Raw genomic sequence first — 15,461 nt, forward strand, 5'->3', positions numbered from 1 at the left:
GGGCGAGCCACGATAAACTTAATGGGCCGAAAGCAAGGCCCATTCTGTCAAGCCCAAATATATTAATCGAAACTTTAGTTGTCACCAACCTTTACATAAACTAATTAAAAATATTATTAATAATTTAGTTATCCCTTCTTGTGTTTACTATCGTTTGTGATTGGTGTTAAAACACACATGATATGCATCTATTTGACTCATTTAGTATTTGGGAGTTATTCTTATATATTTAAATTCAACTAAAATTAATTATTTTCAGTTGATTTATTAATTATGGAAAGACATGCACAAAACAGCTGATATTTTATTGAATATATTACAATTACACTTGCAATTACATTTTATTACACAATTTCGACAAAGACCCAATCCAAAAAGAAGATACATAAAACGATAAAGTAAATGAGAAAATAGACACAGAAAATACCGACGAAAACACATAACACTTAACGTACAGTTGATAATATATAATTGGTGATCACTTAAAATCTTAATATATTTAATTGAGAAGTGGATCCTTATGTGCACTTAGGCATATCAGGAGGTGGTGGAGCCATCTGAGCATTTCTGCCTTTGCCATTCTTGATGATGAATGTCATTCCCATTCCCCAGCTTACATGCCTCTCAAAATGGCAGTGCATGAACCAAACTCCTGCATTAAAAATGAAACGATTAAACAATATTATAATTATATATAAATACTCTCTCAAATTAAAGTCGAAGAAGTACCTGGATTATTTGCCTTGAATCGTATCGCGGTCCAACCATTTCTCGGAACCGCGATTGTCTCCATTAAAGGAGGGTCTTTGAGGTTGTAGTTCTGAGGATGTACGTTCTGGTCGAAGTTTCCTAAGTCGGACCCGACAACATAGAAACTATGGCCGTGTAAGTGCATAGGATGATCAATCCCTCCCACGATATTAGTGGCTTGGAACACGAGTTCCACATTAGTGTTATGTTCAAGAACAAGCACGCGAGTTCCGTTCTCAGGATCCTGCAGATTAGGGGTAATGGGTCCTGTATAATTGAACTGATACAAGGGCGATTCAGGAAAGTCTGGTGTGTAAACTCCCGGTATGTTATTGTAATAAGCTTCAAGAATCGATGTGTTGGGCAGCAACAAGGTTATATTGTTCACACTCGCCAGTAATCGGCCTCCACCGGGCCCTTCGCATGATGTGTTGCTGCTGCAGTTGCGTAAGTTCACCGAAACGGTGAAGAATAAAGTTTTGTCGACGGTTTGAGGGACGTCGACGGGGTGTTTTTTGTCGGCCAAGCTTTTGAGCTGATTCGTGAAATTCACCGACGCATGGGTGTCGTTGAAGTCGGGGAAGTCGGGGACGGTCAGATTCGTGGGAGGGGTGTAGTTTCCGGCGTATTCTATGATACCTGTGGTGATGCCCGTGTCGAAAATCCCTGAACTGGCGTACACTCGGGCAGCCATGTAATAGTGACTAGGTGTTTGATTGGCATGTAGCAAGAAATCTATGGTTTGGCCTGGGGAGATTGTTATGTAATCGCTGTCTAAATGCTTGGTGTAGCTTGCGTCTGATCCGACAACAGTGATGTTATGATTGGCGATTTTGAAGAACATGATGTTGTTCATTATTGAATTCACCAGACGGAATAAGTAGGTTTTACCGAATTCCACAGTCACCTTAAACGTATCTGCATGCATGCGTCGTCATTCAATTTGCATGAATTATTGATTTATAGATTAAACTACATGGTGTGTGTACAATAATATTATTTTATACATTTAATTATTATTTTCGGAAGATAATATTTAAGTGAAACCTTGTTTTGAGCATGGATATAGATCGCCGGGTTGACCATTTAGAAGGAAAGCATCGGAATTATTAGGGTCTCCCCCACTTTTTAAAAATTCTTCCATAACCTCTTGTATATCAGCTTTCCACCACTCCCCTGCGAAAGAACACAAAATCTTCCAACTTTTAGTAGTACTGATCGTGTAACAAGGAAAAATATATATATATATATATATAGAATACATACCAATTAAAAGGGGGAATTCGGCGGCGGGTGTAGGGAAGGGATAGTTGTCTCCTTTCTCTGGTAAGATGACGAGTGCGCCGTAGACCGTCGCGCGCGACCAGTCATTGTGTGCGTGCCACCATAGAGTACCTTCCTCGTCGGAGAGAACAATACTGTACTTGAATCTTTGGCCAGGTTTGATGGGACACTGGGTCACGAATTCGGGGCCATCCCACCAAGGATATCTTGGCATTTTCACTCCATGCCTAAAAAACAAATAAAATGAGACCAACACGTACGTTAATTATTTTTTTGGTTGAATTTAAGCTCAAAATGTACAATGGTATTTTGTAAATATGATATGATTATTAATTTTGAAGAAGAAATTGTTATTATATATAAAGTATTTTATTTTTATTTTTTTCTTGCCTTTTTTTTTTTTTGAGCTTGTAATAGAGATTGTTACAAGAAATGATGTAGAAAGATTTTATATATATATCTCGTTCATATATAAATGTTATGCAAAATGTTATACCAGTGGATGGTTACATGATGCGAAGCATTATTAACAAGATCAACATTGACTAAATCTCCCTTTCTTGCAACAATAGTAGGCCCTGGTGACTGTCCATTTATCGTCAAAATTGTAGAGTTCGAGCAAAGCTTGGTGTACACTGTATCTTCAAGCTGCATACATATTATAAATGTAACATGAAAACATTATTATACATTTCACAAAAAAGAATTCTATATATATAAAACGAATTTGTTGCAAACCACGTACTTGTTTCAAAAAAAAAATCAACAAAGGAAAAAATAGATGAAAAATAATTTCATTAATTTCTAACATATATAATTGTGAGCATGCAAGCTGCATACCACAAACTTGTAGTTTCGGATTGCCGCATCGGTCGCTAGTACACTACAAAGAAGAACAACACTTACGAAAGGCAAGATAAAAACATTCATTTTCAATTTTTTTTTTTTTTTTTTTTTTTTGCACTAAAAAATTCAAAACATTGCAATGATTTCTTATAGCTTAATTAATAATTAGTATTTTGCTGTACAAGCGAGAGCAAACGATCCAGTACTATTTATACTAGTTGGGCGAGGTGATCACATTGCAGTGCTTCAATTTAAATTAATTTTAAAAATAGTGGCTGCATGCATGTGTTATTCATGTGATTTAAATTTCAAATAATTCCTATTTTTTTTCCAATAATTCATACACAGCCAAATATGGAAGTCTCAACTAGCGATCTATTATTATTCGCTCTATTATTATCAATTCAGATATAGTATTTGATCATATGAAATAGTTAAAACTTAAACCTTATCGAAAATTACGCAAGTTAATCAACTGCGGTGACGCCTTCAATAATATTTCGTAGTTAAACCTTATATATCAAAAATATAATATGCAAAAAAATTAATCCTTATATGTGGTCATGAATATATTTTAAAAAAATATTCATTAATCGTCTTCATAATTAACTAAATCCTAAGCCCCTTTAACCCTTCTTCATTATTCCCTCCAATAATTGAATGCTTCAACTTCATGACATGAAAGTAGCTAGCTATTTTTCTTTTTCTCGATCGTGTTTTTTTTTAATACAATGATGGCGAAGGATTTCATAATTAACTACACAACTCACATAGGTAATGTTTGAGAGAACTTTTAGGAAACACTTCTCATCTTTTTTTTCACACAATTTTACAAAATTTCAAAATTTTATGAAAAAAAAGTTGAGAAACTCTTCCTAAAAACTCTCCTAAATACTAACATATAGGATTTCATGAACTCAAGACTCGTGTCTCGGAGCCAACAGATCTCTGACGAGGTTTTCCGTTTCGATCGAGATGATTGATGATTTAATTAATTTGATGGTCGTCGGTCGATCTAACTAATGCTCAACTGTTGATTTGGAACTGAGAAATACTAAATACTAATCTCTCTTTTACCAGTTAATTAGCTAAGTATTTTTTAAAAAAGTTATTAATTTATTTGGTTTTAGGTCCGTCAGCTAAAAATTTTAATGTTTTTTGTAAGATTAAATAAATTTTTAATGGGGCTTTTGCCCCCCTTTTTTTGAAAGGTAAATTTTACACGGCATACGATTATATATAGACTAGTCTTTTGTTTTGTTTTTTTTAAAAGAGATTATATACCAGTCTTATTGTGTGTCTATGTAGTCTTATTTTAATGAATAAATTCTTTTGAAGTTGAATTGGATTTTTATTTCATTTTAAAAAAAAAAAAAAATTATTTTAGTTTATATCCATATGAAACAATAGGATAAAAGTTCTATCACAAAAAATGATGAAAAAAAAACAAGACGAAATATTCAAGTTAATTTTTTTTTTTTGTATAATTAGCGAAAGAAAAGAGATAATTAAGATGAGAGTTTTTTTCTCTGTTTTGAATAGAACAAAAACAAAATGAAATTAGTCCCAGTCCATATCAACATTCTAGCAAAATTACGAGAGAAAAACTGAATTTTGAGTGGTTATAAAATGACTAAAATCATAATTTATTAGGTTAACTTAGAGAACCGATTTTTCAATCTTTTATGAAGTAGTTAGTTAATAATAAAATGGGAAAATAAATTTTTTGTTCTAGTTAAATTTTCCTATTTTTAGTTTTTGATCCATTAAGTTTTCAAATTTTTTTTTAAGTACAATAATTTTGATTTTTTTTTGTCTTTTGGTTTTATTTCAACAAAATGTTGATGTGACACTAAAAAATGATTATCTGTCACAATAGAGTTTTGGGTTGTCCAAATCCACATCAGTATTCAAAATAGCCAAAATTAGCCTCAAGAGGGTGTCCTAGTTGGTGGAGTAAATATGCACTCGACCAATGATCAAGTGTTCGATTCTTTCTACCATCACTTTCTTGGACAAGTTTGTCACACATGTTTTGTCCTGTGTGGTTTACCTAATTAGAGTGATTTACGGACTATTGTGTAGGGGTGAGATCGGGTCAGGACCCATCCCGTAACCTCTTTACCCGATTCCCGTTCCGATAAGAATTAAAAAAAAAATTTCCTCCCGATCCTGTACCCGAAAGGGGAAAAGTATCGGGACCCAAATGTTCCAGATCCCGTCGGGTAGGGAAAGGGTAATCCCGAAAAATATTTTTTTAAAAAAATCTATAAGGAATCTCAAACAACTTCTTAGTGCATCACAAATATCAAAAGCACCCCTTGAGTATTATATTCGAGTTTCTCTCATTCAAATGCTACAAAGCGAAGAAAAAATTGCAAAAAAGTATTAAGAGAGAAAGCCGAGTAGTGGGGACATTACAAGATCTCAAAAAAAAATTTTGAAGCCAAAATAAAAAGGAATGCCAGTAATCAAAGTTAATTTTGTTTCTTCAGACATCTAGCAAGCCATCGTCTAATTAGATAATTATAAACATGAATTAATTAAATTATTAATTTAATATTTAAATAATATACAAAAATAAAATGTCATTTCATTATTATACTATTCGATCTTTTCAAAAATAAACAATTATGCGAATTAAGCCCACAATTAATTGTTATATGGGTTGAAACACAATAATATTTAGTTCAATCTATTAATAAAATTATAAATAAAATATATTATAATATTATTTCGGGACGGATCGGAAATCCCATCGGGATAAGGTTTTATTCCCGATCTCTCTCCCGATATCAATCGGGATGGGGAAAATCCCAAAAATTCGAGTCGAAAAAATGTTGATTGGGAATTTTTTCGGGAGGGAATGTGATGGGATTCAGGAAGGGTCGAGATTTCGGGAATTTTTTCTAAAAGAAACAGTGTACGTGGTTGGTTATGTAAGATAGGCAGTGTTGTTCTTTGTGTTGTAACACCACAGACAATACAGTGCAGCGGAAATTTAAAGCGTAAATAAAACACAAGTAAATAATTTTGCATGAGTATGAAAACTCGTGCGGCTGCCTTAGGGCTAAATATTACTAGTAAACGTAAGATCAGTCTTACAAAGCAATCCTAGTAATTTTACGAAAAGTCATTAAATCCTAAATTTCTCAACAAGTTGAGAAATCAAACTTGCATCCTAAAATACAACATAGTATAAAAGAAATTGGATGCAATTCCCGTAGCCTAAATTGAAAAAACGGAAAAGATCTTCAACAACACAGTTTCCACAGTGTTGTCTCTGATGTCTTCAACACGAACGGCAACACGGGGACATGCAAAAACGATGGCTGCAAACCTTGCTTCAGAGTTCTTCAAATTCTTCTACAGAATTCTTCAAAGTATGCGCAGAGAATTGTACGTCTGAAGCTCTCGTTCATCTTGTGCGTGAAATCCCCTTTTATAGATTAACATTCAAATCTTGAAGATTTTCTTAGATAGAGTCCTACAAGAATAAGCAACTATCTTTTAGTAGAAAATAAACTCTATCAAATCTTGCAAATCAAATCTTGATAATATCGAATTATATTATATCAAATAATCACCTTATCAAGACATGATTTAAACCTGATAAATATATCTTTAACATAATCGATATATATATATGATATTTACCATATATTTTATCTTGTCTAGAAAGCAAAATCTTATAATATCCAATTAATTAAGGGCCGAAAATATCAAGGAATAAAATTCCTTTCAATCTCCCCCTTTTTTCTTTCTGGACAAAACATTGCACAAGTATGAAATAATCATAAACTCCCCCTGAGTTTAAAAATCTTCTCCCCCTGAATTTTAAAGTCTCCCCCTGAAGTGTTGTCCCTTGTGTCGTACCACGGTGGATAACATGGACAATAACACATGGGATTCTTTAATTCATATATCAGAGCTTAATTGGGGTAGAAGATGTTAGTCTAGTTAAAGCATGTAAGAGCACTTAAAGCACATAACTAGAACGAACAAAAACACTTATATTGAAATCGGAATGAAGCAAATAAAGCAATGATGAGAGAAGAAGCAAAATCTAAATTTGATCACTATCAGATCCATCTTGATCAGAGGCTTCATCCTCATCATTTTTATTCCCAAATGGACCAGCTTCATCTTGTGCACTATTATCTCCCCCTGTTTGGCTAGAAATGCCAAGTTGTCTCCGACAATCAGCCAAGATCATGCTGTAGAACGCAATATCTTCATGTGCTTGCGCAATTTTCTCTTCAGCACGAGTCATCAGCAGCTGAATAGTGGCAGTGGTGAATTCCAGGTTAGTAGGAGTAGGCACTGTTTCTTCAGTGTTGTCACCCGTGTTGGCAACACCAGCAGCTTCAGCAGCAGGAGTAGGAGTAGCAGTCCAGGGCAAATCCAGAACCCGATTTCCCTTGAGAAGTCCAGCTGCTAACTTCAAAATCTCAGGTTGATCAGTGAGATCTTCTGTAATATTACGGATGAAAGCCTGAGATTCCAAAATGTCGTAGATCAAGGATGGGAAAGACAACTTAGTAGACTTGAGTCCTCCATCAGCAAACTGGAGCACTGTCTTGAACACCATCTTCCCAAAATTGAAGGGACTCCCAGTCCCAATGGCATACAAAATGACCGCATGTGGTCTTGTGATAACTGTTGATTTGGATGAAGGAGTCCAATTCCTCACAGCTATCTTATGCAGCACAGAATAAAAAGAGGTGAGCTTAGCTGTAGAAAAATGGTCAGAGAATTTTTTGACCATACCACCAGTAAGAACAGTAATCACTTCATTGATTTCTGGAGGATTGCCTTCATCCATATCTGGGGTGGAATAAAAAGAGTTGATTACGGCTGGAGTGAACTCAAACAGCCTACCCCGAAGGTACACCAAGCCATACTTTGCAGATTCTGGATCTTCAATGCTTGAGGTTAAGTTGGCGTAGAACTCCATAATCACCCTCTTATAATAGGGTATCACCGCAACAACAGTAGAATAGAGTTGTCTAAGCTTCAAATAATCAATCAAATTGTACCTATCGTAGGAGCGTACATCTATGTTTCTCTCATCCAGTAGAACTCTATGAGTGAAGAGAGGCCAGACAGCAACAGCATCACCAGAATAAAACATGAGGGAATGAGCAGCATCCATGTCATAGTCCTCATCAACAGTGTTGTCCGTGGTGTTGACGACACCAACAGCAACACTGGCATCAGGAGCAGAAACTTCCTCAGTCTCTAAAGCATCTTCATCAGCATCCATGCTGGAAATATCTTCATAGTCTTCTTCTTCTCTAATATCAGCACTCTTATCAGAAGAATCAGCAGCTGACGTGGAAGAGGAGGAAGAGGAGGAAGAAACAGAATCTTGATGTACTTTCCCCTGAGCAAATTCTTTCATCATCTCAGTATCAGGCTCATCATCGGAGAGATGAGCAGAAGGAGGAATAGACGAAGAAGCCTTGCCTTGCTTAAGGCTTTCCAAAATTTGAGCCAGAGTGGCATCTTCATCAGAAGCAATACTTTCTTGAGGAACAGTAGCAGCAGGAGTGTCCTTAGTAGGAACATCATCAGAAGGGTTTGAATCTTCGCTATCAGAAGCAGATTCAATGATCGGAGCAGAGGCAGAGGCAGCAGCAGAACCAGAGGGTTTCTTCCTTGCCACAAATTCATAGTTGGCATCATCAGAATTGTCGCCGGAGCTGCGATCTTCTTCAGCCATGGAGATGCGAGGACCCTTGTAAAACCGCTTAGACTGAGTAAAATCAAGGTCATACCCTGCCTGCCTTTTTGAACGCCGAACCATCGGTGGAGGAGGATTAACCCTATTCAAAACGGAGAAATCAGGAGGATTCTCCAAATCAATCGCATTCCCAGGTTCTCCGGTCATGAGAACAGCGAGAGGAACGGGTTCCATGGGTACGGGAACGATTGGTAGAGTAGAAGATGAAGATGGGTTTTCTGGTGTTGTAACACCGGCAGCAACATCAGGTTCTTTGTGGCCCATCTCGCTTCTAATATCATGTGGATCAAAGCCTTCCATTAAAAATTTTAGAAGAAGAAGAGTGTAGGGTTTGCAGGAAACTCGATCGGGAATAAAGAAATTTGAGAAGATGATAATGCCAGATAATCACGAAAACTCATATATATAACCCTTATCACAAACGGTAATATTTTCCCAACAAACCCATAATTACTCTGATTTCCTTATCTCACCAAGTTACCAATGGTAACTTTTTCCCAACGGCCAAGAATTAAAAACCGAGATTAAAGAGATAAAATTCCATAAATAAGGCAATAATCCAAGATGTATATTTCAGCCCAAATCTTTCAGAATTACCTTCACATCAGCGTAACTCCACTGAACCAAAAGGCAATCACAAAAATTCAATTTTTAGTAAATAGGGTAAATCATCAAAATTTGTCTATTTAGAACCTTACCCAAAAACAGAACCCTATTAACAAAAATGCATATGCATGGCCTATTTTATGCCTAAACAGAATGTAACATAAAGTAAGAATGCAATCACAAGCAAATAATATGTTGACAAGTGTAGTGTTGCCTCTCATGTTGCCAACATCATCAATAACACCTGCATAGTTTTTCAAAAAGCATTTGAGACTTACACACTTGATTACCCTTGTTTTCAGAAAAATTCCAGAAGTGGTAGCCTGCACACTAAAAGAACAGTCTTCATTGGACTCAATTAAATAGCTTTTTCCATTTTCTTCCGATTATTTATAAAGCTTGTATATATGACATTGGTCATCAAACTTTAAAAAGTTGAACACTGAATTTTCTAAGCCACTTTTCACATGGGACAAGAACATGGAATACACGTACATCCCTCAACTACTTAGTGGTTTAGTCAAAGTTCGATTTACAAGGGCCAGTGTGTTTCAATAAAAAATTTGCAGAAAAACTTGGCATTGATTGAATCAATGAAACAGAGATTTAAACACTACACAAAACAGAGTGAGTGCAGAATTCCTAAAATCCTAAAAATGCATGACAAGAAAAACAACAGTGTTGTCGGTAGTGTTGTAACACCGCAGACAACACATGCAATGAATTATAATGCACACATGCTGAGTGACCTCCGAAGAGTTGAGAATCTCTCATGATCTAATGCTTTAGTAAATATGTCTGCCAATTGGTTATTGTTTCCAACAAACTCCATTCGAATCATACCTTTTTCTACTAAATCTCGAATAAAGTGATGACGAATTTCAATGTGTTTTGTGCGTGAGTGTTGAATTGAATTCTTTGATATATCAATAACACTCGAATTATCACAATAAACAATGGGGGGTTCACTCTTAAAACCATAATCTTCAATCATTTGGTTCATCCAAAGAAGTTGTGAACAAAAACTTCCGGCTGCCACATATTCAGATTCAGCTGTCGAAAGTGACACACAATTTTGCTTACGACTATACCATGAAACCAAATTATTGCCAAGGTAAAAACACCCACCCGTAGTGCTCTTTCTATCATTCACATCACCAGCCCAATCAGCATCACTAAAACCTACAAGATTAGTGTTGGCTCGTATACCACAATCCCAAATCCAATGTACCCGAAACATATTTCAAAATTCTCATAACAGCTTTTAAATGGGTTACTTTTGGATCAGATTGGTACCTAGCACATAAACACACACTGAACATGATATCCGGACGACTAGCAGTCAAGTACAAAAGACTTCCCATCATGTTGCGATACATGGTGTTGTCAACACCAGCCGCAACACTGTCTTTTCCTAATTTTTCACTCGAGCCCATAGGAGTTTTCACGTTCTTAACATTCTCTTTGCAAAACTTTTTCACCAAATTCTTTGCATACTTACTTTGACAAAGAAACCCATCATTTGATTGTTTAACTTGCAGTCCAAGGAAAAAAGTTAATTCTCCTACCATGCTCATTTCAAACGTAGAAGACATGCATTCAAAAAAACTATCAACATGCTTTTGAGAAGAAGCGCCAAATATAATGTCATCCACATAGACTTGACAAATAAGAATTTCACCTTTGGCCTTTTGAATAAAAAAAAGTTTTGTCAACCTCACCTCGTTTGAAGCCAATTTTGAGCAAATACTCGGTCAACCTACCATACCATGCTCGTGGAGCTTGCTTCAAGCCATAGAGTGTCTTCTTCAACTTGTAAACATGATCCAAGTGGTGTGGATCCTCAAAGCCTTTGGGTTGCTTCACATACACTTCCTCATTTAAAATACCATTCAAAAACGCACTCTTCACATCCATTTGGTAAAGTTTTATACCCATATGATATGCAATAGCTAGCAATAGTCGGACTGACTCAATGCGGGCAACAGGAGCGAAGGTTTCATCAAAATCAACCCCCTCAACCTGCATATACCCTTGAGCAACCAACCTTGCTTTGTTCCTAATGATGTTTCCTGATTCATCGTTTTTATTTTTAAAAATCCATTTTGTAACAATGACATTACCATGATCAAGAGGTGAAACCAAAAACCACACATCATTTTGGACAAATTGTTCAAGTTCTTCATGCATGGAATTTACCCAAAATTCATCATTCAAAGCATCATTGACATTCTTGGGTTCAATATTGGAAACAAAACATGAATGCATTACCTGTGAGTACACGGAACTCATGCATACTAACCCAACCAACTTGCGGTAGTCAACTTTGTCCTTAGCTCGGGTTTGCCTTGTTCCATGAACATTTCCAATAATCTGTGATGATGGATGATTTTTCTGTATCTTGCTTGGAATGTCCTTTTCAGTAATCATCTCAACTTCCTCAATACTTTGGGAATTTTCCTCATGGACAGTTTTTGGAGGAACCAGTGTTGTGTTTGGTGTTGTAACATCCGGGACAACTGTGTTCTTCGGGAGGAATTTCCAGCAAGCCTTCAATATCATCTTCAGCAGTTTTTTCTTTGAGATCTGCACCATCATCAAAAACAACATTAATAGATTCCATAATTGTTCTGGTCCTAAAGTTATACATCCTATATGCACGACTATTAGTAGAATAACCAAGGAACAAACACTTATCACTTTTGGAATCAAATTTTGCTAGGTGATTTCTATCATTCAAAACATAGCATACACAGCCAAAGATATGAAAATAAGTGAGATTTGGCCTCTTTCCCATGAGGATTTCATAGGAAGTCATCGAAGAGCCACTTCTCAGGTACACACGATTGGAAATATGACATGTTGTATTTAATGCTTCTGCCCAAAATCTCTTGGATATATTTTTTGAGTTCATCATCACCCTAGCCATCTCCTGCAATGTCCTATTCTTCCTTTCGGCGATTCCATTTTGTTGAGGAGTTTTTGGGGCAGAGAACTCCTGTGAGATGCCCTTCTTATCACACAAAGAAGAAAAAGATGAGTTCTCAAATTCCTTTCCATTATCAGTTCTGATCCTTGCTACAGTCAAAGTGTGTAGGTTAGTAATCTTGGTAAACAACTTCTTAAAAACATCAAAAGTATCTGATTTTTCTCTAAGAAACCTTACCCATATAAAACGAGAAAAATCATCAACACATACCAAGGAATACCTTTTACCTCCATAGCTTTCGACTTCCATGGGACCCATCAAATCCATGTGCAAAAGTTCAAGACATCGTGTTGTCCCACAGTGTTGTAACACAGGGTGCGCAACACGGGTTTTCTTACCTTTTTGGCATGCACCACAAACATATGGAATACCAGACTTTAGATTTGGAAGACCTCTGACAGCTTCAAACTTACTCAGATTTTTTAAGCTCTTGAAATTCACATGTCCAAGCTTTTGGTGCCATAGACAAAACTCATCAACCTTTGAGTGTCTACATGCCAATTCCTCACCAAGTTGGTAGCAATTATCCATTGATCTTGTACCTGTTATAACACAACGATTAGTATTATCAAAAACTTCACAAGTATTCTTATCAAACTTCACATGCAAGTCGTCATCACACAGTTGACTTATTGAAATTAAGTTTGCATTAAGTCCTTCAACGTGTAAGACGTTATGAAGCTTTGAAAACCCTTCCACATTGAGTGTTCCTTTGCCAACAATTCTTTCCTTTGCACCACCTCCATAGGTCACTCTACCACCATTTTGTTCAACGTAATCAGTGAGGTGGTTTTTCAAGCCTGTCATGTGCCGAGAGCTTCCACTATCAAAATACCAATTACCTGCAGTGTTAGCTTTCAAGAAATTATAAATAACAAAACATCTAACATCAGGCTTTTGTATCTAAACTTTCTTCACAGTGGGCCTCTTTCTGCCAGTGTTGCTCTTGGTGTTGAGCAACACCTGCTTAGATTCCCACAACACATAGCCATTCTTTAGCTTTCGACAAAAAGGCCTGATATGACCAGATTTGAGACAATAGTGACATACAAAAGGACGCTTCCATTATTTTGGCTTAGGGACGGAAACATTCTTTTCAACAATGGGTTTCTTACCTTTCGAAGCAGTTGAAGGATGGTTCAAGAAATTATTACCTTCCTTCACAAACACTGGTGTTTTGGAAGATTCACCAGTTTCAAAAACACTTTCTTTAAAACCAAGACCAAACTTATCATTTTTACCCATTGTCAAAATGGAATCAAGTTTGCTTGAACTGGAATTAAATTTATCAAGTGTTGTTTTTGCTCTTTCAAGTTCAGAATTCAGCAACCCTAATTCCAGATCTTTCTTACTCATGAGAACTTCCAATCTAGCCACAGCAGCTTTCAATTCAGTATTCTCTTTTGTGAGGGTTGTGTTCAACTGATTCCTCTTGTTCCAATCATAGTACAACTCTTCATAGAGTTTTTTAATACCTTCCAGAGTATAAGGATCAGCTACCTGTTCTTCATGATTACTGGAATTATCAAGGTTAGTAGCAATAAAACAAACAGATTTTTGAACAGTGTTGCGTCCAAATGTTGCAACACCGGAGCCAACACCAAGAGGATTAATCTGAAAATGTTTCTTACTCTCCAACAAAGCAGTAAAGGATATGAGATCTGACTGTTCAACCTTTTCTTGTTCTTCTTCAGAATCATCATCACTCAGAGAAGCATTCATACCTTTCCGAAGGCGATTTGCGCATTCATAAGCATAGTGGTCATATCCCTTACATTCCCTGCATTGAACATTATCAAAAAAATTTCTTGAGGAGTGAACCTTAACTTCATACCTTTGACGAGGTCCTCGAGTAGCAGCAGGTTTTGAGGTTTCGCTGAAGTAGGCAATTTAGGAAATTTTGAAGGTTGCGCACCTTTCACATCCTTATTTTCTTTCATAACCTTGAGATAATCAGTGAACTTCTTCGAAATCAAGGCGATAGAATTCTCTTCAAGATCAGATTCCTTTACTTCCTGTTGAACTTCAAAAAAATCATTGTAAACATTATTAGATACTTGAAAGGCAATAGACTTACCTTTTGAGTCATCTTCGGCTTCTAACTCCATCTCATATGTGCTAAGAGAACTTATTAACTCATCCAAACCCATTATAGATGTATCTTTGGATTCATCTATCGCACAAACCTTGGTGTGAAATCTTTTGTGGACAGAACGAAGCACTTTAGATACAAGTCTCTCGTTAGAAATAGGATCACCAAGAACAGATGCTTCATTTGCAAGACTCTTCAATCTTCCATTATATTCCATGATGGTCTCAGATTCCTCCATTCTCATTTTCTCAAATTTTGAATTTATGAGACGCATTCTTGTTTTCTTAACACTTGCCGAGCCTTCAGTGGGTTTGCAGTTTCTCCCAAGCATCCCTAGCACAAGTACAAGTACCAATTAGATTAAACATATTCATATCAATAGAAACAAACATAGCATTAAGAGCTTTAGCGTTATAAATAGCCGCAGTATTCTCCTCGGCTGTCCATTGTGATCTTGGCTTTGGTCCTGGTACATCATCATCTCTCATAGGTGGTGACCAACCATCAAGAACACGTTGCCAAGCCCTGGACTCAATGGAATGGATGTACATGCTCATCTTCAATTTCCAAGGGCCGTAATTTGTTCCATCCAAAATAGGTGGACGAATTGCACTTGTGTACGGAGTGTCCATAACTAACCTGTAACACAAACCAGGAACTCACTTAGTAAAGTCAAGTGGTGGCTCTGATGCCATGTGAAAAAAACGGTGTACGTGGTTGGTTATGTAAGATAGGCAATGTTGTCCTTTGTGTTGTAACACCACATACAACATAGTGCAGCGGAAATTTAAAGCGTAAATAAAAAATAAGTAAATAATTTTGCATGAGTATGAAAACTCGTGTGGGTGCCTTATGGCTAAATATTACTAGTAAACGTAAGATCAGTCTTACAAAGCAATCCTAGTAATTTTACGAAAAGTCATTAAATCCTAAATTTCTCAACAAGTTGAAAAATCAAACTTGCATCCTAAAATACAACAGAGTATAAAAGAAATTGGATGCAACTCCCGTAGCCTAAATTGAAGAGACAGAAAAGATCTTCAACAACACAGTTCCCACAGTGTTGTCTCTGATGTCTTCAACACGAACGGCAACACGGGGACATGCAACAACGATAGCTGCAAACCTTGCTTCAGAGTTCTTCAAAT

At 36.4% G+C, this 15,461-nt stretch overlaps 2 protein-coding genes across 2 annotated transcripts; both read right to left on the reverse strand.

Annotated features, from left to right (window-relative positions):
* Window positions 1–425: 425 nt before the first annotated feature.
* LOC140884715 (laccase-14-like) lies at window positions 426–2,964 on the reverse strand. Its single transcript, XM_073291560.1, has 6 exons — window positions 2,875–2,964; window positions 2,531–2,682; window positions 2,017–2,261; window positions 1,798–1,926; window positions 730–1,668; window positions 426–652 (listed from the first exon to the last, which is right to left on the reverse strand). Exons 1-6 carry the CDS (start codon window positions 2,962–2,964, stop codon window positions 519–521), a joined length of 1,689 nt encoding a protein of 562 aa, XP_073147661.1. The 3' UTR covers window positions 426–518.
* Window positions 2,965–11,693: 8,729 nt separating this feature from the next.
* On the reverse strand, window positions 11,694–14,551 carry LOC140878303 (uncharacterized). Its single transcript, XM_073281902.1, has 5 exons — window positions 14,299–14,551; window positions 14,043–14,232; window positions 13,412–14,001; window positions 12,560–13,021; window positions 11,694–11,818 (listed from the first exon to the last, which is right to left on the reverse strand). The coding sequence occupies exons 1-5, from the start codon at window positions 14,549–14,551 to the stop codon at window positions 11,694–11,696; spliced, it is 1,620 nt and encodes a 539-aa protein (XP_073138003.1).
* Between the last annotated feature and the right edge of the window lie 910 nt (window positions 14,552–15,461).

The sequence above is a fragment of the Henckelia pumila genome, chromosome 2 (genome assembly GCF_033568475.1).
Source record: "Henckelia pumila isolate YLH828 chromosome 2, ASM3356847v2, whole genome shotgun sequence".
Classification (NCBI taxonomy): Eukaryota; Viridiplantae; Streptophyta; class Magnoliopsida; order Lamiales; family Gesneriaceae; genus Henckelia; species Henckelia pumila.